This window comes from Phasianus colchicus, chromosome Z (assembly GCF_987193195.1).
Source record: "Phasianus colchicus chromosome Z, bPhaCol1.hap1.1, whole genome shotgun sequence".
NCBI classification, from domain to species: Eukaryota; Metazoa; Chordata; class Aves; order Galliformes; family Phasianidae; genus Phasianus; species Phasianus colchicus.
Genome location: NC_143476.1, coordinates 91,398,743 through 91,424,885, shown reverse-complemented (window position 1 = coordinate 91,424,885; position 26,143 = coordinate 91,398,743). Strand labels below are relative to the sequence as shown.

The 26,143-nt window shown below is 40.9% G+C and overlaps 1 protein-coding gene across 7 annotated transcripts in view; it reads left to right on the top strand.

The window, feature by feature from the left end:
• The window catches only part of NEDD4L (NEDD4 like E3 ubiquitin protein ligase), a 133,252-nt gene extending 111,459 nt beyond the window's left edge, over positions 1-21,793 (top strand). For 3 of the 7 annotated variants that reach the window (XM_090130542.1, XM_090130543.1, XM_090130545.1), the window contains 15 exons: positions 293-370; positions 2,593-2,647; positions 7,220-7,278; positions 8,952-9,017; positions 10,339-10,568; positions 11,798-11,919; positions 12,702-12,772; positions 13,532-13,627; positions 15,319-15,392; positions 16,923-16,983; positions 17,304-17,363; positions 17,900-18,007; positions 18,559-18,655; positions 19,745-19,817; positions 20,360-21,790. In XM_090130542.1, coding sequence (XP_089986668.1) covers positions 293-370; positions 2,593-2,647; positions 7,220-7,278; positions 8,952-9,017; positions 10,339-10,568; positions 11,798-11,919; positions 12,702-12,772; positions 13,532-13,627; positions 15,319-15,392; positions 16,923-16,983; positions 17,304-17,363; positions 17,900-18,007; positions 18,559-18,655; positions 19,745-19,817; positions 20,360-20,462 — 1,353 coding nt within the window. In that variant the 3' untranslated portion in view covers positions 20,463-21,790. Of the gene's footprint in view, positions 1-292; positions 371-2,592; positions 2,648-2,736; positions 2,794-7,219; positions 7,279-8,951; positions 9,018-10,338; positions 10,569-11,797; positions 11,920-12,701; positions 12,773-13,531; positions 13,628-15,318; positions 15,393-16,922; positions 16,984-17,303; positions 17,364-17,899; positions 18,008-18,558; positions 18,656-19,744; positions 19,818-20,359 lie in introns of all 7 variants that reach the window. The other 4 variants (XM_090130540.1, XM_090130541.1, XM_090130546.1 and 1 more) reach the window with 3 other exon arrangements.
• The last annotated feature ends 4,350 nt before the right edge of the window (positions 21,794-26,143 follow it).

Sequence of the window (26,143 nt, the reverse complement as noted above, 5' to 3'; positions counted from 1 at the left end):
CTCTAAATGGCACTTAGGAATGCATGCTTTGCTAAGAACAGGGCTGTGGAAAGAACACCCTTAACAGTTATTACTTCTTAACGTTTAAAAAAAATCATCACAATTTGTTAATATTAATTAAGTATGTGGCAAGCCCAAACGTTAAATGTTTTATAAATAAATTTGGGTTTTGCATTTTATTCTCAGAATCGTAAAAATTAAACAGTAATTTTAATGTAGGAAGATGGCTGTTCCAGCTGTGTATGACTTTGTATGCAGATGCTGGATTTATGGTTGCATGTATCTGTTACAGGAAGATCCACGGCTGAAATTTCCAGTGCATTTGAGAACAAAAGCTTCTTTGAACCCCAACGATTTGGGCCCTCTTCCTGTAAGTGACAATGTCTTTGGGTGTATACCTGCTATCTTGTAAGAACTGTTCTGTTGTTGCAGTCTTGTATTGAATGCATATGGATATTGTTTGCTCTCATCACTTTGATGGAGATCCTAAAGCAATGTTTTTAACAATTCTTTTCAGGGAATGAGTCAGGGTGTTCAGCCAGCCCGTAGTGTTTCTGCAGTTATTAAACATTTCTTTGCTTATCTGAAGCTTTGAGCTTTGAAGAAACTCACCTTGTTTTTATCTCTGAACATGTGATTTTAGACAATTAATGGTTAACTAGCTGATAATTAACTGCTGTAGAAAAAAAAAAATAGAAGCACATTGCTCAAAGTGAACTTTGTTTCTGCGCCAGTATATTCTGGTGTTCAGAAACCTAAATCAATTCTGATTTTTGAATGAAACTTCCATATTCTGAAGAGAAAATGATTGTATTAGCCTCAAAGGCTTTGTCATATTGGTAACTAGTGCATAATAGTAATTTGCACATCGAATACAGAGCTTTGCTTTGTTTTTCAACAGCTGTATCTTTATGTCAGAGGATAACCTGTGAAAGCTGACACTTTTTCTAAGCTGCAGACCTTAATAGTGTTATGTTAATTGCCTTATATACATTAAACATGCTTTTGAAAAATTGCCACTGGAATTGTTTTTGCAGCACCGGAAGCCACAGTGACAGTAAGCCATTAGTCATCAGCAGCAGTCTCAGCAGGTATTGCAGACATGATGTCTGCAGAGAGTTATGCCTTTAGGATGGGTGGCTGTCCTGTTGTACCAGATGTGGCATATTAAGTTATCTAGGTTTTGAACAGATTGAATAGTGAATTTTTGGTCGTACTGATTTGCAATGAGCTGGGTTGCAGTTAGCTGAGAGCAGCTCTGTCAGCAGTCCAGAGTGAGCACTGCTTATGGGCAACAGGTGACAAAATCAGTGAGGGGCACAGACATCCTCCTCTGGAACATCCAGACATGTCCCTATTCAGGTCTTGTTAGCAAAAAGTTATGCCTTTTTTTTAAGTCGAGCTAGGCAACTTGTCAGGCTCATATCTCAAAATTCAGATCAGATTAAGAACTATATTAACTTGAACCTATTTATTACAATGAATTTTTTGATTAGAATACAGCAGTAATGCAGCATTTAGGAGAACAGCTATGGAAGTAACTGTTTTTTGTAGTTTTTCTCCAAGGACAAGTTTGTTTGATGGGAGGCACTGAACAGGAGTAACTTAGCCTGTTAATTCCAAGAGGTAAAAAGCTGCTGTGAAATGAAGGCAGCCTGACATATGTTATTGGTACTGTTAATTAGTAACAGGTTTAAACAAGCCATCTTTGACTGAGGCTGGAACCATGGAATGGTTGGGTTGGAAGGGACCTCACAGCTGCCCAACCCCTGCCATGGGCTGGTTGCTCCCCAGCTCAAGCTGCCCAGGTTCCATCCTGGGTGCCTCAAGCACCTCCAGGGATGGGGCGCCCACAGCTCTGGGCAGTGCTGGGGCCTCACCACCTCTGAGTAAAGAGTTGTCCCCTCACATCTGACTTAATTCTGTGCTCTTTAATTTAGAGCCATTATCTTTATCCAATTACTGCACTCACTGATGAACAGTCTCTTCCCAGTGTGATGGTTGCAGAGTTGAAGAAAAGTAATTTTGAAAAGATGGAAGTGAAATAATTTCCATTCTGCGTTGAAGCTGGCATACAGGTTAAAGGTGGAGCGAGTACTGGATCAGACAGCATTGCATGAACTGGAAGTGTGCTGTGTATTCTCCTTTTGTTACTAAAACTGAGAAAAGGGAATGGAGAAAAGGGCAAGAATTGAACACTAGGTTAGCCATCCTTGTCTCACTCTTAATATTTACAGTATATAACCCACAGGTGTTTCAGAAGTAAAAGGTGAAGCTCTCAGAACTAAAAAATGGTGGGCAGCCTATTCTTTGTGATTGTTTTCTCACAGTAGGAAATGGATGTGAACCCCAATGCAAGAAACTTCCACTTCAAAGCCTTAAAAAATACTTACTATATTGGATATAGTCATCTGCATAAACAGAGAATGCTTTGAATCATGCCAGATTATTGGCCTTGGCATAGCACACCTGTTTCTACTTGACCAGCACCTTTCAGACAATTTAAGTTGGCATGGATAATGTATTGCTTCATGTGTGTGAGAATGGTGGTATTTCACTTATTTTCTTTGGTTTTTTGTTTCCCATTTCCAGCCTGGTTGGGAGGAAAGGATACATCTGGACGGAAGAACGTTTTATATAGATCATAGTAAGTAAGCACTCAGGTACTGCAGCAAATAGACAAAGGGAGGTAATAAATATCGAAGTGAAAGCTTTGTAATTTTACTCTTCATTTAGGAAGCCAGGTGTTGATATGTGGAGACATTGATACCAGAGACTTAGTGCCCTCCTACGGTACTGTACATTCACCAAAAGCTTGCTTATAATTGGCTCATCAAGCTTTGTCCCTCTCTGACTTGTGAAACATTAACATTTCTTCTTTGTGGTTTCTTTTGTTCTTGTTGATATTTTGGACTCGTCGTTGTTGTTGTTGATGATCCCATGGCTTATTTGCACTTTAATAAATTAAAATATGCATTAGGAATAGGAAGTAAGATGGCCACAACTCCACATGTAGGCAGCAAGTAAATTAACACTGATAATACTCTCTCTCTTCTCGTCTGAGGTCTTGTGGCAGCATTGATTCTGAGCTTATTTCATATTTATAGCATGTTATATTGCACCCAGCCTGATATCTATTTTGACTATATCTGTATCTAACTGATATCTATTCAGATCTTCTGTTAGTGAAATTCCACTGTAGGTGATGTTTCAGTGTAGATTTGTCATACTGCAGCACCTCAAAACAACTTAGTTAGTTTTTGTTGATTAAAAACAAAACAGCACAAAAAAGCTTTTTTTTTTTTTGAAGATTAAGCTGGGCTTTCTAATTTCTACTGACAGGATAATCTTCACAGAGATAGGTAAATCAAAGCAATTGGAAGAGTGTCTGTTTGCTACATAAAAGTTAAGAGAACTAAAACGTTCAACAGTTATGTGTATTTGACAGAATTATATTTCTCCTTCAGTAGCATTAAATCCTAGCATACCTATAGTTTTGTTTACTAAATCATTAAACCATCTTTGCCTCTAAATGGGTTACATAATTTTAAATAAAAAACAGAAGCAGCAAACTCACAAAGAAAAAGATTATCCCTTTCAGACATCAGCATTGAAGCGTTCTGTATCCCTTCCTTAATTTTTAATTGTTGCTACCAATAGATGTCTGGAAATAAATCTGGCAAGTTATGCCACACCGCTGCCAGAGAAAGGTCAAAGAATAAAACTTTAATGTTTGAGATACCTGTATATTTGCTGAACCTCCCTAGCTTTGATTAAATTATTCAGTTTCTAAAAATGGAGCTGATGGTATATGTTCCCTCAAATAGTTTGATGCTTTTATAAAAACAGGTGTATTTGCATCTGAAGCCTCTCTCTGTTCCCAATTCAAACTTCTTTAGCATTTTTGCAGAAATTATAAATGTTGTTTGTTTGGGTGTTAGGCTTGGTTTGATGGGTTTTTTTTTTTTTTTTTGGAGAACTCTATTGGCTTCTATCAGATTGCCCTTGAATCTCATTGTTAGCACCATAACTAGAGGTGATGCCAGGGGCATTACAGCAGACTTTGTGATGAAGTTGTGCTCAGTGCTTTGCAAATGACTGTAAACAGCAGTTTATCAACCACTGTAGCATTTCTTCCCACAGTATCACAGAACCACAGAATGGCCAGGGTTGGAAGGTACTTCAAGGATCATGACTCTCCAACCCCATGCTGCATGTAGGGCACCAAACTCCACATTCAATCCTAGACCAGGCTGCCCAGGGCCCCATCCAACCTGGCCTTGAGCACCTCCAGGGACGGACAGGGCATCCACAGTCAGTAAGGAAGTGCAATGGCATTTGGCCATAATGTTAGCTTTGTGACAGAGCCTTGTGGCTCTTAATTGTTTCATGAGTAACATGAGAACATATGCTGACGTCAGCCATGGCTGCAACCAGCTGGGCTTGCTCTGGATAGGCATGCAAGTCTTGGGAGTACAGCACTATCATAAACTGGCTTAGTTAAGATGCAACAGATGTACTCCATTTCATTACTAGAATACAGCTAAATCAGATAACTTTCAACATTTGTGCTGCTGTTAAAGTCCTGGCTCCCCAGGTATATTTCTGTAATAGGCATGATTATTTGATACTATTGCCCAGTTTTGTTATATGTTTTTCTCGCCCCTGAGGAAAACTGTAATAAAATTCACTGCAGCCAGCACAAAAAGCACCACTGTGGAGCAGCACAAGCTGTTATGAAGCATGCCACAAACTAAGAAAAGTAAAGCACAAAAAAGATCATTTAGGTGCTACTTTAACTTAGTGGTCTGAAAATATGATTCTTTTCAGATTTTAGCTGTAAGCTGTTCTGATTTCTTAGGAGCCACGTAGGAAAATATGTTCTACATCTTAGAAGGTATCATGAAGAACAGCACAAAGGCTTTGTTAACAAATTCAGCGTAGTTATCAGTGGTTCACTGAGGGAGGAATGGATGTGTTAAATGGGTTCCCCATTCTTCAGCATGCTGAGAAGTGAATTAGAGGGAATGTGCTCAATATATTAGTAGAAAACAGCAACACAGGAGAAGCAAGACGAGCTCACTGTAACAGGATTAGAAATGGGAATGATTGTGATGAGGTGTAGGTGCAGTGTGAATGTGTTTTATAATAATTGCAAGATATAACTCATAATAGGAATAGTTAGCAGAATTTCCTTTGAAAAAGACATGAAAAATATCAGCTGAGTGTGAGTTAATTTATCCTGCGGTGTATCAGCAGGAGCATCTTAAATAAGAGCAGAGGTAATCCTCCTAAGCTGATCAGCAATGGTAACATCTGTGACAATGAAGCACAGGGTCCCAAACTTCAAGGAAATAGTGGAACCAAAGGAATAGAGGAAATCCTTCAGAGCCCGAAGGCCTGATTTGTGAGGAAAGAGAGAGAGTATTGCGTTTGTGTGAAGAATCAGGAGAGATGGTAGGTTTTTAAAAATGTGCTGCAAAATCAGTTAATTTGATATCGACATCTACTGTGGACAATAGAGTAATAGAGGGAGACTTGTGCTACAGTTCCAGCTCCAGTGGGTCAAGTTAGGCTCTTCTCACTGTATGGGCATTGAAGTCATAGAAAAGTATTTGTAATATGAAGTCCCTATTGCTGTAGTATTCTGAAAAACAGCTTAGGCAGTGATTGATCAGTGACACCACGTGCTCTTAAACATATCCTAGAGCAGTGAGAGAGAATGAACAAAATCTCTAAAGTAATTTCCAGCTCTGCCTTTGGTGTCATAGAAATTTACCACCATCATTGTGCTTGTCAGTTTCAAGTAGGTATAAAAAATGAATTGGTATAAAAGCAGTAAATGTGGCAGAAGGTGATGCGACTGACCAAGAAGCAACCATGTGAAAAGGGCCAGCCCAGGAGTCAGCCTGCTGGCAGGCAGCAAGCTGTGCAGAATGGGTGGCTCCCAGAGCTGTCGTTCTGACAGCTTTCCTCCACAATGGCCATAAAGCGTAAAGGAAAATAAGACAGTAATTTAATGTGAAATTAACTGCTAGGCCAAATTTGCTGAAGGGTGCTCTGTGATGGTTTTGAATTTTCTTTACTAACTTTTAATGAGAGTCAGTTTACAAAATCAAGTCCACTTTAAAAATAACTTGGGATGCTCAAAACTTAGGGGTCTTCTCTGACTGTAGAAACATGGGAAAGTGCCTGTGCTACTATAAAACAAGTGGACTTGGCTCTTTGCTTTTATCTGTAGTATCCTTAAAAGCAATTTTCTTGAAGCTTAGTATTTTTATTCTCAAAGCAAGAGCTACAGAACCTAAAATCCTGACTATTCTTTTAATATGCAGTTTAATATGCACTTAAATCAAAGTGTGTACCTAAGAGATGTATTATTATTACCCTTCCAGTGCAGGAAATATGACTTAAGCCTTGCCGTTGGAGATGGCATTTAGTTTGGTTTTTGGAGCATTGTCTTGTTGCAACATCATCATTCTGTCGTGATTCTGTTGTGTTCAGAATCTTGTGAGGAACAGCTGTCTGGAGGCAGAGGGAGTTTCACCGTGGTCCTGTATAACCTCACTGTATGACCATGCAATGCTGCTGGTGCTCTTGAAAGCTGTAGCTGAAAAGAACTGAATTCTGTTACCTTACTGCCAAAATAGACTTTGTCAAAACGGAGTGATTCCTTATACCATAACTGTTTACTTAATGATGTTATAAACTTCTCATTAAAATCAATGTCCAGGACTTCTTTTTTCCCAAAGAGATGTTATCCCCTCACCTCCAAATTTAAATTCAGACTGCTTTAAAATTCTTGAACTTTGGCCCTCTTCATGCAGAATTTTGAATAAGTAAATTCATCTACCATTTGACAAAGTGTTTGGGTTCCTTTCCCCTCAGGCATGAAATCTGTATTTTTAATATGAGTTCGATGCAAGATCATGTTCAAGTAGAACATGTTTACTACTACAGGCGTTGAAATAAAAGCAGTGTAATTATACTGAATTATGCTCTACTTTTGCATTTTTGAACGAGTCTTTTCGACCAAACGGTGTGATAGGATTCTGATGGAGTTGGGTGAATGCATTATTTCCTAACCCTGAAATACTAAGTTGTGGAAATGGTAGGGAAAACACGCGTAGGGGAAAAAACAAAACAAAACAAAAAAAACTTGTAATTTCACAGTGTGGTAGCAAAGTAGTAATGATATAATTTGTTTTGTTATTTACAGATAATAAAATTACCCAGTGGGAAGACCCCAGACTGCAGAACCCAGCAATTACTGGTCCTGTAAGTACTGCTGTGGTTCTTTTTGCACGAAATGCTGTGACTCATGTACCTTTTGTGTAGGCAGCAGTTGTAAATAAGCAACATGTCATGCTTGTTTTCCACATGACAGAATCACAGCCTGGTTGGATTGGAAGGGTCTTTAAAGCCCATCCAGTTCCAACCACTGCCATGGGCTGGGTGCCCCCACCATGCCCCCACCAGCTCAGGGTGCCCAGGACCCATCCATGGCCTCCAGGGATGGGGCTCCCCCTCTTCTCTGGGCAGCCAGGTGAGCTCAGGCTGTACTTGGTGAATAGAACAGGAGGCAGGACCAACCTTAGCTTGCTTTGTCCTGAGGGACGTGGGAGACTCAGATGAGCATTTTGTGAGCCTCCAAAGGCAGAGGAACTGCTGTCCTGTGCCCTCCTGGTGAGGTGCCCCAGAACTGGTGACAGTCAGTGACCCTATTTTGTTTTACATACGCTGGGTGCACTGGAGACTTTTCCAGCCTGCTGCCAGTGGTCCAAAGCAGAGTGGGGTTCATGAGGAATCACTGCATTGTTTGTCACTGGTATGCTACACACACCATTTCCAGCTCAGGCAGTAGGTTCAAAGTTGGTGGTTTTTGGAGTCTTTCCTACTAATGGCTACTGAGATATGGCATTTTTCACACAATACAGCATGTTTTCTTCCTAGAAGCCATTAACATATGATTTTGACTGTCTAGGAAACATTCTTGATTGGTTTGTCACAGTAAATCACAGAATACTTCCGTTTCAGCAAAAGAAGGAGAAGAGGGCTCCTTTTTTAGCAGGGTAGAAACTGCTTTATGTGATTGTTTTTAATTTCTATATTGCTGTGCTGTTTCTTTGCAAAGCTCCATCCGCTCTGAAACTGCAGAGCTAAATACTCTGCATGGGTTCATTGGTTGTCATTTTATTCTGTTTTCATCCAGCAACCAGAAACTTATTGTGCTAGGTGCTGCACTGTGTTCAAATTGTGTATTTTGGTACAGAGCTGTGTGTTCTGATTCTTTGATCAGAAGATCTTGGGAGTTTTGTACTGGCCGTGTAATAGTAGTTTTATCACTTCCTCTGTGAGAATGGGGTTAACTCACTGAGGGCCATGGACATCCATTGCTGTGTGGGCATGTGCTTCATCCTGCACCTTGTGGTTCATTTCATAGCTCTACCTGGAGCCCCTCAACTTGTTCTAACGAGCATTCTCAAAATTCTTTGTATTTTGTCTTTGTGCAGCACCTTATAATCCTTACCACTTCCAACTGTGTAAATCCATACCTTTTGATAGCAACACTCATTCCTAGAAGTCATAAAAATACCATATGACGTGCTTATTGTTTCCCAATGAAGGACACAGATGACAATACTGCATTCCAATCTCTTTTCTCTGTGTTAAAAATAGTTTTTGCTCTTTTCTGTTCCTAAAATAAGAAAGAAAAGAGGCTAAGTAGTTGATGAACAGAAAGCATGGGTAAAAATTTTGATACATCTTAACTCAACTTACACACTGAGAAGATTTGGTGTTCTGTACTTCATGCATGTGTTTTTTTTTAATGACACAATGAGTTACATATCTAGATAGCGTCTTCAAATTTATATCTTACTTGTTTAGGTATAAAGTAGCATAACAAACGATACCTGGAATAATTTGTATTTACAATTCTCTGTCTGTAGGCGGTTCCGTATTCTAGGGAGTTCAAACAGAAGTACGACTATTTCAGGAAGAAGTTAAAGAAACCCGTGAGTATAACCATGCTGCTTTGTGTTGAAGTCTGTTTTATCTGGGGAGAAGTGAGTTGTCCTCGGGGTAGATACAGATTAGTGTTTCTTGCTGTAACACATCTGCCAATGATTCTTGGTTGCCATACTCCTTAAAGGAGTAGAAACCAAGACAATGAAGAAAAGTTTGAATTTGGTGGATTTCTGAACAAAAACATTTACATATCTTTAAGATGCGCATTTTCCGGTACGAATAGAAACCCAAAGTGATGAGAGAGGAAGGAAATGTCATTTACTTACTACTGATTGATATTTCTCCTTCATTTTTAATGGTGGATTTGAAGGACAGAGCTGGAGAACGCTGGTAGAGTGGGGAGCCTACAGCGTTACTGAGTCTGGCACAAGCTTCTGGTGTTCCTGTTCTGCAAAAATACCTTGTTTAATTTCAGTGAGCAGTAGGTATTAGCCCACACCTGCTATCAACTGGTGATTCGCTGCAAACAGCCTTTGTAGCACGAGCTCTGACGCCAGTGCCTTTACCTCTTTGTTAGTAGTTCCTTCAGTGTGCATCCTGACCAATGACCAGGTGGACACAATAAGCACATTTGCCAGGAAAAAGCAAACCTTTTGACACACTCGTGTCAGGTCAGTCTCACCAGAGGAACTGTACCTGCCTGAAACTGTCACGAGTTCACCCAGTCTTGTGCCTCTGTTTTCAAATATTTTATCCAGTTCTGCCTTTTTGAATTTCTGGGCTAAATCGTAATGACTGCTAGAGCTCTCATTTTTCAGACAGAAATTCTCAAGTATTTTGGCAGTCCTGTTCTATTTTGTTCAGTTCTGCTTTATGCGCGGTGGAACAGTTCTGGCTTTTACAGGAATCTGAGTGAAAGGGCAACATGAAGCATCGTCTTTGTTATCATGGAATCACAGAATAGTTTGGGTAGGAAGGGACCTCTAAAATCACCTCATTTCAACCCCTGCTATAGGCAGGGACACCTCCCACCAGACCAGGTTGCTCACTATCCAGCCTGGCCTTGAAGCTGTCATGCCCTTTAAATACAACACAGTAAAACTAATATTGTTCTCTCTTTTGTATTTCATGTTGTTTTCCGTGTTTTATCAAATATCATAGAAATCTCTGATCCCTGGGCCTGGAACATACCCGGTTCACTGTCATCTGTCAACCTGTAGAAGTAGAAAGCATTGGAAAACAAGCATAAGGAGAAACTTGGCACAGTCAGATGTCAAATCCATCCTTTAGTTTTTAACCTCTAGTCCATAATTTCCTGAAGATCATTTGTTCAGACTGATAAGTAAAATGTACTCTCCTTTCACACAGGCTGATATACCAAACAGATTTGAGATGAAGCTACACAGAAATAATATTTTTGAGGAGTCCTACAGAAGAATCATGTCTGTGAAGAGACCTGATGTACTGAAGGCCCGGCTCTGGATTGAATTTGAGTCGGAAAAAGGACTTGACTATGGAGGTGTGGCCAGAGAGTGGTTTTTTCTCTTGTCCAAGGAGATGTTCAACCCATATTATGGTCTTTTTGAATATTCAGCAACGTAAGTGTCCGTTAAAATCTTTCCATTTGCAAGCAATATACATTAGATTTTGCATGAGCAGGGAGGTTACATTTGGGAGTAGTTAGGTCATCCTTCATGACACAGTTGTGCACTCTTGTCAATCAAATCTGTGCTCTCATTTATTTTTTCCTTCTCTGGGGACCTTTCAATTCGCTGTTGAAATCACATAAAGCATTCTCACTATTAGGACAGTGTTGCCTTGCTGGCAGCAGCACAAAGTGCCGTTTCTGGGGCGAGCAATAGTGAGTTGAGTGATGCAGACAAAAGACCATTTGTGCCCTCCCAGAGCATCATAAAACACCTGCCTTCCAGAACTGTACTGCTTCTTTGTCATTAGCTCACAAAACAGCTTCTCGTTTGCATTTCAGTAGGTATACAACACCGGTCCTGCATGAGCTCAAGTGCATTTATGTCCAATTTTAAAACCCTCAGTGGTTCATTTATGTAAATGAGAGAGCCACGTCTCCTGCTTAAAGCACATTCCTTTTGTGTCTGCCTCTGTAATTCTACGCCGTGTGCTTAACCACAGGAGGGATGGATTTCTTCATTGCAGCAGTTCCTATGTTTTCACATCAGTGTCATACTCACTCCTTTCTCTTATGAGTGTTGAATGAGTGGTAAAGTCGATGAACAAAGGCTGTACAATGAGAGCTTTCTCACATTTGTGTCTCAGAAGAAACACGTTCTGATTTTGGAGGGAAGCTCAGCTTACAGAAGAACAGGCTAGCTCAGAATGCCTCTGGGTTAATATTTTACTGGGTGGTGTGTTTTGCAATAATACTTCCACTTCTGTGACACAGGTTGCTGCAGTTACTTTAAAAATAACACTGTCCTCATGTGAAGTTCACTTTCATGGAAAGGAGTGTTTTAAATTGTAAACATTCACAGTGGATTGATTCTGTGCTGTAAAGTTCAGTAAAAATGTACTAGGGAAGGCCTGCTTCTAACCAGTGAATCTGGAAGCAGTATTTCCCTGAACTTTCCACCACGCACACAGATGGAAAAGATGAATTTAGAATTAATTATGGTTATCCCACAACCAGGAGGATTATTAGGAACCTTTGTCAGATCATCGTTGTGATCATTAAAGCATTATGCAGCATAGACAAGAAGTGGTCCTGAGCTGACGTTATTTATTAACGTATCTAAATATCTGTGTATTCAAAGATGTGATGATTTAGATTTTTTTCTTGCTTTCTTCAAAAAAGGGACAACTACACGCTTCAGATTAACCCTAATTCGGGTCTTTGTAATGAAGATCACCTTTCATATTTCACATTTATTGGACGAGTGGCTGGCCTGGCAGTGTATCATGGGAAGCTGCTGGATGGTGAGTTACTGCACTGTGTGGCTACGCTACTGCAACTGGACTTTTGTTAAATAAATCACTTTGATAATTAATGTGTTTCAGAGTGTAGTACATCTGGAAATAAAGTTAGAGGGAAAGTATTGAAGTGGAAGCTTTGGAAATTGTATTCCTACTTTGAATGGAGATTTTGTCAAGATTATAGTGTCTTGCTCAACCAAAACATTTCTCATAAAGCTTTGCTTCCTTCTCCACTCTTGTTAATCTCCATTTCTAAATAATCTGCACACTGAAGGATGACCACTACATTTCTATGAGGCCTTTCCATGCAAAACAGCTGCAGCTGAAACAGTTGCATGGGTACCAACTGCAGCATGCATGTTTTGTAAATCTGTTACTCATTGATTTAACTATTAATTAAATTTTTTGCTGGGGTTTAGAATCCCAGAATAGCCAAACAAGCAGTGATTCAGGCTGACTACATTTTAGTTAGAGGTAGTGCAGTACAACACTGCATTGTTCTTGAGAGAAGAGGGACAGGAATACCTTCAACTCAGTGCTTCATCTTTTGTGTCTCTCTACCACAGAACTGATATTAATTACATTGGTGCAATTCTTGTGATTAAAAGAACAACTCTGTGAGTCTGAATTAAAAATGAGCCTGCTGTTAACCTGAGCAGTTACAGCTCAGGTTTCTTGCAGGGTATTTCTTTGCAAATGTGTGGTGTTGTGTCTTAGAGCAGTCTGTCCTTGATTAAGGTGGAAATGCAGAGTAGTAGAAGTAATGTTTTCCCCCTCTGTTTTAGGCTTCTTCATCAGACCTTTTTACAAGATGATGTTGGGGAAGCCAATAACGTTGAAAGACATGGAATCAGTGGTAAGGACATTTAACCCTTATCAGCACTCGAAATTACTTGAGGATTTTTCCTATGGGGAAATCAATTTAATTAATAAATTAACTAATTCTCCTTCACCTTTCTCTCTGTTCTGTACCCATGCCCAGAACAGAGACCTTTGCCCAAGGAGGCTGTGGATGCCCCATCCCTGCAGGCATTCAAGGCCAGGCTGGATGTGGCTCTGGGCAGCCTGGGCTGGTGTCTGCCGACCTGCACATAGCAGGGGGTTGGAACTGATTGAGCATTGTGATCCTTTTCAACCCTGGCCATTCTATGATTCTTTCTCTCCCTTCCTTTCTTTCTTTCATCAGTCCTTACTTGTGAAGCTAATACATAACAAAGATGCAACCCTTTCAGGAAGTGTTAACTTTTAATAATAACAACGTAATCAATTATTTTATAATACATCATTGATGTAATTAAGTGGTGTATCTATTGTGTTGAAAATAACAGCTTCATCACAAAGATATTCTTTAACCAATTACTACGTGTTGCCATATACACATGTACCAAATATATATGTACAATCAATTTATTGCATAATAACACAGTTAAAAAGCAATTAAGGGAATTCAGTACCAGCTGAAAAACACAAAGATCAGTCTCATCCTCCTTTACAGTAGCTGTACCAGTAAACAGATTCCAAGCTCTCTGCAACCCCCTGGAGTTCTAGATTTAGGTGCCTTTTATCTCTTTAATGTTTTTATTTTCAAACCTTGTTTAATTTTAATCTCCTGTAGGACAGTGAATACTACAACTCTTTGAAGTGGATCCTGGAGAATGACCCTACAGAGCTGGATCTCATGTTTTGCATAGATGAGGAAAACTTTGGACAGGTATGTAAACACTAACCCAAAAGTTTGTAATTCTGTCTTACTGGTTATTGCCAAAAAGTAATTAACTTCTGGGCAGTATCTCATGGTTGTGAACTTAATTGGGACTGCTGCATGTTAACGACCAGTACAGGCAGACTTTGACTTTCTTACTGAACTATTTAAGTCTTGAGATGCCAAAGAAGGAAATTACATTCTTGCCAGTGAGCAACACAGTGCCTTTCTGAAAAGCAGTATTTGAAACTAATAAAAGACAGAATGCTCATTAAAAATGGTCTCAGCCTGGGACTGTGTGGGGTTCTACAATTGAAGATGTTCTCAAAGAACATGGGAAGAGGTAGAATTATAAGCAGCAGAGTACCCTTTTACAGTCTCTTTTAATAGTGCAGACAGATGATACAGCAAAAGGAAGCATGCTTGTTTTGCAAAGATTCACAATTGTTTTTGTTACAAACAAAAAATGCTTTAGTCCCATTTGGGAACCAGTAATAATGATGGAATTTTAAGTCCTCTTGGCTCTATCCTGTTTCAGCTTACCTAACTCAGTGAGCTACAGATAAATCCCAATAGCAGCAGGTATAATCTTGTTTCCATCATACTGCCTGTGAGAGGCAGAACTGCAAGACAGATTTTATCACAGAAAAGCCTGAAGCTCAGTATTATCAGGGTAGGATCTGCTGTACTGCAGAGTAAGCTAGATGGGTAGAGACTGGAATGTCTTATCCATCTAAATGCTTGCAGGATGTTTCTCAACAATTCAGAAGCTGTAAAACATGGCAGATAATGACTAATTTGTCTGCTTCTGCATTTTCCATTTACTGGTGTCAAAACTCTGGGGTCTCATGGAAGTCATATAATCATAGAATCACCACGGTTGGAAAAGACCTCCACATACCACCAATACTTCCCAATAAACCATGTCCCTCAGTACAACATTTGAATGTTTCTTGAACACCTCCAGGGACAGAGATCCACTCACTTGCTGCTTGTTTTGCCTCAAGCAGCGCTGCTGAAACGTTTGGAACTTGGTTAGGAGATTGTACTGCTTCCACACAGATGTTCACTATGTAAGAGGGAAAGATTTGCATTGCTGTAAGCTTCTGTCTTTGTTTATACTTCAGTTATCACCAGAATCTTTCTCAAATTAAAGGAAAAACAAGAGAAATCTAATATGTGATAGCTAAGAATAGGATTTTGCTAGCACTCGCAAATGAGTAAGAAGGTATTTTCAAGATATAAAGCATGGAAAGCATCCTTCAAAAGAGTAGAGAAGGATGATGTCTCTCTTTCTCCTAAGTTCACAGATCTTAATCACAGACTCACAGCCTGGAGAGGGTAAGGCCCTCCAGCCCTCCCTGCCCCAGCTGTGCCAATAATTTCTTTCAGCACTTTGAAGAATTAGAAGGCATTTTTCTGTCCTTATGAAGATGGGAGGATGTGTTTTCTTTGCCCAGTTTTACCTGCCGTTTTGCAATAGGTGTTGAAAAATAATTTACTCTTAAGAGTGACCATAGAATCATTTCTTCCTAATTAAATCATGTTTAAACATGAAATATGTTGATGTCTCAATAGCTATTACGGTGTAATAATTTTTTAGTACTGCTTGTAAAGTGCCTCTCAGGGGTGGTGGATTTCATGAGAAACATGTCCTGAAATAATGCCCTGTTGTATTTTGTTTTTTCTTTAAAATCCAGACGTATCAAGTCGACCTGAAGCCAAATGGGTCAGAAATCATGGTAACAAATGAGAACAAAAGAGAATACATTGAGTACGTATATATTTGTAGAGTTTACCCTAGGTGTAACAACACACAGTGTTAATGCTTTGGAATTTACCCCACTGCAGTTATTGTAGCAGAAAGAATTGTCAGAAAACCTTTTAAAAGAAAATCCCTTTGTTAACATGGTTTGTTTACACTACATTCCTAGAAAGTTGGAATATTAACCTTTATTGTTCAATGAATTACTCTAATTAAGGCAGCCCATGTCATGTAGTAGGAAACAGTATTTTCTTGATGTGTTGGCATAAGGAGTATTCAAGGAGGCATGGAATTGCCCCGAATGGCTGCAGACACCAGTCTAAATTACTCATCCTGAGCACCCTCCAAAACAAAGAAATGGCATTTCCTGGATACAGGAATTACTACGTTACAGCAGCATATGAATCTGGCCTGATTTCATGCCTCATTTTCTGCACTGGCTGCCCACCTAGGTAGCCTGGTAGCCTAGGTAGCTAGCCTCTACTTTGTAGGTCTCCTAAGCAGTAAATTTGCACCCTGGGCTGCAGTTTTTCCTGGTGAAGTGCTTTCAGAGAATGCAAATGAAGAATAAGTGCAGATCTCAACAATAAACTAATGAGAGAAAAGAGTGAAAATAGGACATCATGTTGCTGAGGTCACATTTGCTTCCCCTTTAGTTTTTATTCAGGAAGGGTTCAGGAGCTCTGCACATGTTTAAGTACTCCTTTAAGAGGAATACTCTGTACTTCTTTATTCACCTCCTGTGCAGTGTGGTATTACAGTGAAGTGACCGTAATAGCAGAACAGTAAGAAGTTTTTGGTTTTATGATTTGTTTTCTGCTCTTAGTTTGACTGTGCAGCATATATTTACACCATCAGCAGTTCAGTTTTTCAGGCATTCAGGCAGTTTTTGTTGGTTTACGGATGCAAAGTGTAAGATGTCATAAGCACTTTTTATCTCTGTAATCTTCATGTAGTAAAGCAATAAAGAAGAGCTCTTTGAAAAGGTGTGTGCCAAAACAAAGAACTGAATTGCACCTCCACCTCAGTAATCCTAGATAAATGCTAATGGTAGTGTTTTTATAACTTCAGAGTCCATACTTGTGCTTATATACACTCATTTCTTAATGTTTGATGCAGTTTAATTTTTTCCAGTGCTTTTTCCAAGAGTTATGTTATGATTGAGGAGTTCTAGTTGGTGCACAAGGGAAAAAAGAAGAGAAAAAAAGAAAAGGAAGGAAACTGCAGTTGTAGTCACAGAATCACAGAATCACAGATATCACAAATATACTTATGGTTGTGGAATAAAAAAAAAAAGTCATCATTTAGGTAACTTAATTCTAAGAGTAAGTACATTAACCAGGGTCGAGACTACAACCTCACTTAGAAAGAAAGCATAGTAATGAATTTGTAGGCTGCATAATTTAATAAAAAGCAACCCAAATTCTCTAATATAAAAGTATGATTGAGAGATACCTAAAGTTGTAAATGAGAAGCTGACATTGTTAGGGTTGCTAATTAGTCTTCTAATGAATGTGTTCATGTTTTTATCTCCTATAGCCTGGTCATCCAGTGGAGATTTGTAAACAGAGTTCAAAAACAAATGAATGCTTTTTTGGAGGTAAGGTTCTCTTTTTTATCCTTCTTTTTACCCAAATTATGTACGCATACATCAGTATACAGGAGTGGGAAGCTGTGCATGACCACACAGGTTCTGTTAGTCTCATAAGGTCATTCTCATTCAAGTTGACATTATTTGAGCTTCAAATAGCAATTTTTAAATTAGAGACTCATAATACTTCAAGAACTGTTATATTTCATTTTCTAAACCCTTCTTTGTCCTCCATCACTTACTTAGCTCATAGCTTTCTCCAAAGGCAAAAGTTCTGTCAGATAAAACCATAATTATACGTAGTTTGCTAATTTTACTTTTTCTCTTAGGGATTCACAGAACTTCTTCCTATCGATCTGATTAAAATTTTTGATGAAAATGAACTAGAGGTGAGTTGGTTTGATGCCCAGGGACGACAGATTGATACTGCTGATTGCAAAGATGCACTACATTCTCAATTCACTAGGTCATCATGGAGTTTGGAGGCAAAGATTCTTTCCATTAGTAGGCAGTGAGGATTTTTTCTCCCCAAATTAATAAATCTATCAATCAAGTAAAAGCACAGGAAGTATCAGTTACTCACTGAGGTGGTTTAGTACATGCATATGTAAGGAATGCAAGTAGCTTGCTGAACGAATGACATTTACTGGTCGTGTTTTCAGCAAATATGCTGTAAAAGATACTGTCACATGAAGCATACATACTTCATACTGCATAGTGTTTCTCCAGTGAAGTGAGGTGATCTTTGAGAATTCTCCTGAAGAGAAACTCAGTATCACTTTATGTCTGTATTTGCATTGGTACAGTGTTAACTTCAAGAGGTCGGGCAGCAGAGGGAGAGGAGTGGTGATTTTTCTGATGAAGTGTTCAGGGTAGTACCAGTACTATCTTCAATTAACAACACATCAATTATTTCCATATTTAGTTACTGATGTGTGGCCTTGGGGATGTCGACGTTAATGACTGGAGACAGCACACAATCTACAAAAATGGCTACTGCCCAAATCATCCCGTCATCCAGTGGTTCTGGAAGGTAAAGCTCTTAGCATGTTTGGCTTCTCTGACTACACCTGGAAGTCAAAGATCCCTTAGCGTGTTGTGGAGTCAGTTATGAAATTCTTTTTCTTTTCAAAAACTACTGAAAAACACATTGGTATATGCTGGAAATGGCAGTTGTCGTACTTCCTGGAGTCTATATTGGAATGGCCCATGATTGACAGAGTCTCTCTCTGGTTTTATTGAAGTGGTCTGTAATCTTTGTGAACTACAGTACTTCTATGAAAAGTGTATGTTTGCAGGAAAACTAGGTTTTCCCTGTACTACAGAAGTACTGTGAGTCACCTCATACAGATGAACGGCAGTTGTAGCTCCTGGCAGGGAGCTACAATGCCCAATTGCCTGGGCATTGTCACTTTCTTTGTTATAAGCAGAAAAGAATTCTTGTTTAACCAGAGAAAATGTAGCATGCCATCCTTTGAAGTTAGATGTCTATTTCTTACCATGTAATACAAATAAATTCTGTTTTGCTTATTTTAACACTGACATCTTCAGCCACGAAAAGTCACCCTGTCTGCTTCTCAACAGGCTGTTTTACTGATGGATGCAGAAAAACGCATTCGGTTACTGCAGTTTGTTACTGGGACGTCACGAGTGCCTATGAATGGATTTGCTGAACTTTATGGTAAGCTTCCTGCCCTCTGCCTGCAGATCACATGCTGCAGGTGGCTCCCGAATGCCATCAGGAGAGCACAAACACTACTGAGATATGGGCACGGCCAACCTTTACTCCCAGATAAAACTCCTTGCACTGAATGCCAGCAGCACTGGAGAAACTGGGGACACTGGAAGGGAAGCATAGTTTTGTTCACAGAATCACAGAATTGTTTGAGGTGGAAGGAACCTTTAAAGGTCATCTGGTCCAACTGCCCTGCAATAAAGAGGGACACATAAAGCTAGATCAGGTTGTTCAGAGTCTGAGCTCAGAATCTCAGGTCCAACCTGGCCTTCAATATCTCCGAGGATGGGAAATCCACCACATCTCTGGGTAGCCTGTGCCAGTGATTCATTATGGAATCATAGGATGGCCCGGGTTGGAAGGGACCTCAAGGATCATGAATCTCCCCTGCCACATGCAGGGCCACCAACCTCCACATTTCAGAGCAGCCCAGGCTGCCCAGGGCCCCATCCAACCTGGCCTTGAACACCTCCAGGGATGGACGGGGCATCCACAGCCTCTCTGGGCAGCTGTTCCAGCACCTCACCACTCTCTCTGTAAAGAACTTCCCCCTGACATCCAACCTAAATCTCCCCTCCTTCAACTTAAAACCATTTCCCCTTGTCCCTGTGTTCACCATGGGTGTTCTGTAGATGTTCTCCTTGCCCAGGAAGTATCAAATCCCTCAAAGAAAATGTCAGCTGTGGGCAGCAGTAAAGTTCATGGCGCATGAAGAAGAGGAGATTGGAGGTCTATGCAAGTGTGGTTGGTTTTTTTCCAGTTACCAGTCTAGCTTACCTCTTTCACACTGTATGTGCTCTACCCAAAGAGTAGCTTGGTGAATTTAGTAAGTTAACTGCGTTTGGAAATAGTATATTTCCACATCACTGTTTGCTTTAATGTAATTTTGACCTAACAGTGTTTGTACAAAGTATTTTGTACCAGTTGTAAATGGAAGTTACCATTAGGGTAAACATGCAATTTTTAATACAGCAATTGAAGTAGTTTCTGTAGGGTCCACTAACTCAAGTTTCTTTTTTTTTTTTTCCCAACTAGGTTCAAATGGTCCTCAGCTGTTTACAATAGAGCAATGGGGAACTCCTGATAAACTGCCCAGAGCTCACACATGGTAAGTCCAGAGCGTGTGTGTTCAACCATCTGTGCATGAGTCTGTTTGAGTACAGGTGGGTCTGGTGTGTGTGTCACAGTGAGTTTATGTCCTAAAAAGAATAGAACATGTTATTCAATAGATAGAAAATCAATGCATGGACTGGGCAAGCAGATACACACACATGGAAACATGAGAAGGGTGATGTGGTTGGTGCTGGCTGACAGACGTGCACCAACTCCAGAGCTCATTCATCCTCATGCAGGTCCATGCATTTATTTTCCACGTTTTATGTAACAGTTTTTTTCCTCTTCAGGGGTGGTTAAGAGCATAAACCTTCCTATTTTCACAAGACAGTGAATAATTTCTGAAAACTCTCAGGTTGGCCTCAGCTGGTACCCATGGGAAACAGCTGGCAGTGGCTAGCTGTGCACAGCCCATTTCTCCAGTTGAATGCACACTCCTGTCTCACACCCAAGTTATTCAACCTTTTCTATTTCTCTCAAAAAAATGCGTTCAAAATATTGAAGTAATTCCATTTTTCTTTTCCTTCTGAATTTCAGCTTTAATCGCTTAGACTTACCTCTTTATGAATCCTTCGACGACCTGCGAGAGAAGCTCCTTATGGCAGTTGAAAATGCACAAGGATTTGAAGGAGTGGATTAGGGCACTGCTTCCCACTTTTCGGCGCGTTCTGCTGCACTTCCACTTCTCCACGATGGACTGTGACTGTGGCAGAACCGTCGCACAGCGCTGGTTCCTGGAGCAAACTCTTCGACAGTGCGGTGGCCTAAATGCAGAATCTTGAACTCTGGTCTGTGGATGGCTTTTTTGACATTTCCACAGCCAGTTACTATGGGGTTATATGTACTCTGATTACATTTCAGCAGGACTTACTGTATTTATGTTGTGCCTCTGTAGGCTGAGCCCTTAATAAAAATTTTACATAATTTCTAATGACAATGAATGAAATTAATCATTTTACAGGGGTAGTGTTATAATTCATGTTTACTTTTTAATTGATTTAGACATTTTCAGATTATATTTCATTACAATTAAATTTCATGTATCTGGGGAAAGAATGAGCATTTTTCTTAATTTCTTACCAGACTTGATGCCAGTGTCATTTTTTTCAAGCTCATTTTGAGCCTTGTGTTCCCAAACTATTAGGAAAATAGGAGATAGTTATCTTGGAATTCTTCTCTATATTGGCTATATCAAGAGCACATAAATATTTTTCTGTATCCAGAGGAGGTATGGATTCTATGTTGCATTTTTGTATAAATAATAGTTATGAGTCGAGGGACAGTCATAACATAGCATGCCAAATCTCATGTTCAATAAAGAAATTGCCTCATTATTCCTTGGTGATATTTACATGTACTGAAGAACATTTTGGGGTAGGGTTGGCATTAATCATTTAGGAAAATATGCTTAACCCTGTCATTATCTTTGTATAGTGGTTCTTTTATTATCCTTTCCTCTTTACTGTGTGCAGTGGAGGCATTTTGAAGAAAACCTGGCACTGTGTGATTTGGCATTATGGAAAACAGATCTGTTTTGTCTCCTATTTGTATGCATTTGCTAATGATATCTAAACACGGTATCTTTTGTTTCTAACTGCACCAACTCTAAAGGCACTTTATGTAACACATTGAAGTCATATCTGTGTTTTTTTTTATCATAAACATTAATGTGATTATGTTCCTTCTCACTGCACATGTCTTTCTGGTGCAATATCTATCAATTGTGAGTTTGGCTGCTGCTGATGTATAAGAGGAAAAAAAAAACCAACAGCTGTAGAGCTGAGCCTGCAGACATGTTCCTCAGCAATTGTTTTTGTGATTTATTTTTTACTTAATCACAAAGATTTATTTAATATACACTGCTATCTATCTAATCAGTTTTGTTACCTATGACATGTTGCATGCCTAAACTATAATGTCTTGAGTTGCATCTCTTGTGTGATGGATTAAAAGTGAAAGATTTGTATTTGATCCACTGAACTTAAATGGTTGCAGCACTACGGCAGGAGGTGTGAGGGTATGGCTGCACAGCAGGCGGGGTCAGTTTTGCCTTTTGTGCAGGACTTTTCCCCAGGAGCCCACCTGATGCTTTATGGAGCAGGGTGGTACAGTGTGGAAGCAGAAGGTCACCTCTCTGCCCAGCACTTTGCAGCACCCACCGGAGGTACTGCCTGCTGCTGGCATGGAGCAGCCACACCATGGACCTCAGCAAAGCTGTATCTTAGGGCAAAAGGCCACTGAAAAGAAGGCTTAATGCTAATAACGTTCAGCAAATGCTGTGTGCATGTCAGCAAAAGGTTTGAGGAGCTAACAGGTGCATGAAGGTGTTTTAGCATTTGAACACCAGACTTACCAATTCTTTCGATGTCCCTTTCTAACCTTTTGCACTTTATGATCATAAACCCTTGAACAAGAGAAATAAGTGCATTTCAGTAGGTAAACAAGCACCACACTGATGATTTAGTGGGGGGGGGGGGGGGAGGGAGACGGAGAGGATAGGGTAAATCCACAACCTCCTTGGGCAACCAGTGTGTCTGAGGAGGCTGTGGACGCCCCATCCCTGCAGGCATTCAAGGCCAGGCTGGATGTGGCTGTGGGCAGCCTGGTCTGGGGGTTGGTGACCCTGCACACAGCAGGGGGTTGGAACTGGGTGAGCACTGTGGTCCTTTTCAACCCAAGCCATTCTGTGATTCTATGAAATCCGAGCATCTGCACAGACCTATATACATTAATGCCCAGTGCTGTATACCTTAAAGCACTCCTGAGATTTTTTGGCAGAACTGAAATCCAGCCTCACGCAGAGGCTGTGACCCGGCAGCAGTGCAGCTGAGATGGGAGCAGAAATCAGAGCCTTGTTAGCTCTGCCAGCCATCAGTTCTCAGTCCACCTCACTGCCCACCCATCTATGCCACATTTCCTACATTTCATTACAAGAATGCTGGAGGAGACAATCTGCTATCTCCAGTAAGGTGCACCATGAAAGCACAGCAGAAAACAATAGCCACCTTTCTTGCAGCTGCATTTTCCATTACCTAAGTTCAGACTATCAGGGCATGCAGTTATCCAGCTCTGGGAGTTACAAGACCTGAACAGGAAGCAGATGAGAAGGTTTGCATGTCTGAACACTGGGTGTTGTACCTTGCTTTGCTGTACTGTGATCAGACAGCAAGCTGAGGACTTTGCAGAGAACTTCCCAGATGATGCATGATGGCTGATCAGTGCCTACAAGTGAAACACAGCTGTGTTCCCTGCTGACACACAGAGGACACGGCTCCTCTTGATGGCCTCTCTGCACCCCATTGCCCCCCCAGTCAGCCTTCAGAGAAACAATCCACTGCCACTGGCTTTGCAGAAGTCAAGGGAGCCTGTCACTGAGCTAGGTCCCTAAAATGAGGCTCTCTGAGTATCAAATAGGCAATGATATATATTAACAGGGAGTGCAGTCAGGTTAACCATGAAACTTCAAATTTAATCTTTGCCCAGCTTGAGCCTGGTAAAATTGAAATTCTCCTTTGGACTTGAATACAGTAAGTTTGACCTGGATGCACTCTGGGCCACGAAAAATTTATCTGTATCATATACTGGCACAGTAATGCTTGCAAATAGCATAGATAAGAAGGTAATACTTGTACCATGGTGTCCAGCAGTGCAGTATTACCTCACCTTGAAAGATCAAGCTGGAAAAGACAAGTGCACAGGTTATAACCACCATTGCATTTTTGCTGTGTGCAAAACCAGGTGGCAAAAACCTGGAGCATCTGCTTGTTCTGCTAATTAGGACTAATTACGTGCCCCATTTTGTCAGGCTACGTGCTGCAGTGGGTGGACATCTACATGTGCCTGTGGCATAGAGGTTTTCAGAACAGGGTACTGAGCTGCCCTCCAGGGCTCTGTCCCAGATCTCTGTCACTTCTTGATTAGAGAGAGGATGTGACCTCCTCCTGCATTCAGTTTTTAAACTAAAAGCAAAACTTTGAACCTTGGCCTTAAGTTAAAGAATAACAGAGATGGACACTGGATCGATAGCGGACAAATATTAGTCTCATGCAGTGGGCAGATGCTTCTCCGCTGTAGATCTAACTCTTTCAGTGTGCCATTGCAGAATCTTTAGGTTTAAAGGTTTCTTTACATACAGAAAAAAAAAAGAAAAAACACTTTGAAGTAGCTGGAGGTTAATATTCCGTGCTAATCCATCCATCTCCTTCCTCCCAGAGCAGAGAACTGAGCGCTGCAAACAACATTCTCTGTCTTCTGCCATCCCAGTCACTTCCTATATTCCAGAGCATTATTTCTGTGAAAAATTGCTTTCAAGAAAATTGCCAACTTTTGACCAGCTTCCTAGTCAAGCATGCAGATACTCAATAACAATAAGCATGCACTATTTAGTGATAATGTAAACAGAAGTTGTGATAACATTTCCTCATCTCAGACCCAGCTGTGCCCCTGGGTTAAAACAAACATGCAGTCAAAATCATGATTTCATCTCTACGAGGGCAGTTCTGCTGCACCAGAAGAATATGAAATGGAAAATTCCATGCTGAGGTGCAAAGGCATTTTTTGCTAGGAGGATTGCAGCAGTCCACATCAAGCTGTAGTTGCAAGGGAAACAAATTGGTCTTCAGGGTGTCAATGCTCTGACAAGCACAAAGGAGAATGACCTTAGGAAACAGAAAATCAGGATATTTCAGGATGTAACATCTAACAGCATGAGTGATATTTAACAGAAATCTGAGGCTTGATTGCTGCCTATGCTTAAAATTAACCTACAGCAATAACTAATCAGGCTTTCTACTTGGACAGCGACCAACAAGAAAATGCCATTTTCTGGGGCCTCTGAGGGTCAGTGCATATACACACATCCCCATACCACCTTTTATCTGTGCTACAGGCATCTGTTTAAATAGCTCTGTTTGAGCTATCTGTCCGTACAAGGGGCAGGGGTGCAGTGACCACACGGTCAGCCCAGCTGGTCCCCACCTGCTTGTCCTTGGCTACTGCCTGCTGTTGGCAGCCTGAGGTAGGGCCAAAAGCACCGAAAACCTCAAGCCAGGGATATGGCAAAATCCCCAATCATTGTGCAATGATATTGTAAGGGACGCTGGAAGACTTCTGTAGACCTCTGCCTTCAACACTGACAACTGCCTCCATTTTCTTTCCTCTCCTGTAGGAGGAGGACAACCCTGTTTTGGGCTGGCTGCCCTCCACCAGCTCAGGTTGCCCTATCCATGTCCCTGGGTGTTTCCAGAGACGGGGCATGCACAGCTTGTCTGAGCAATCTCAAATTCTCTCTTGTTCTATCACTATTAGACTATGTAAAAACACAGTTCCCCTCCTATTATAACATCTCCCCAAGTAAGGGAGGGCAGCAGTAAGGTCTCCCTTCTTTTCCCCAAGCTGAACAAGCCCAGCTCTCTCAGCCTTTCTTTACAGGGGAGGTGCTCCAGCCCTTTGATCATCTTTGTGGTCTCCTCTGGACCCACTCCAACAGCTGCACATCCTTCTTCTGCTGGGGGCCCCAGGCCTGATGCAGTGCTGCAGATGGGGCCTCACAAGAGCAGAGTAGAGGGGGACAATCACCTCCCTGTCCCTGCTGGCCACCCCTCTGTGCAGCCCAGGATACAGTTGGCCTTCCAGGCAAGAAAGAAAGGGACAGACTCTCTAGCAAGTTCTGTGACAGGACAAGGAGAAGTGTTTTCAAACTATAAGAGGAGAGATATAGATTGGACTTGAGCTTTTTGCAGTAAGAGTGGGGAGGCTCTGGCACAGGCTGCACAGAGAGGCAGTGGTGCCCCATCCCTGGTGATCCCAAGGTCAGGCTGGATGGGCTCTGAGCATGCTGGAGCTGTGGGTGTCCCTGTGCACTGCAGGGAGTGGCACCTGATGGCCTTTAAGGGTCCCTTCCCATTCAAACTGTTCTATGATGTTATGATCCTGGCATCCCTTCCAAGCTGAAGCATCATTAGATCATATGATCTGACAGTGCAGCTCAGCTCACAGAGCGATGCTATTTTCTCACTGTTTGTTCAGAAGGAAATTACACGTGCTTATCAGAGATAACACACTCTGCTTGAATTTTTCAGTGCCATTCTCATCAGAGGTTGTATTCTCCAGATCACACTGACACGATCCCATCCCATCTTTTCCTTACTTCATGTACTGTGTGTGTGTGATATACCTAACATACGCCAACACACAGCTGGGGCAGCTTGTGCACACTCATTTTACTTGAGTCTGGCTGAGTTACTCACCAACCCCAAATTAAAAGGGAACTTCATGTTCCACCAGCATTTAAGAATTGTGAAACGAGCTGAATCTTGCTAC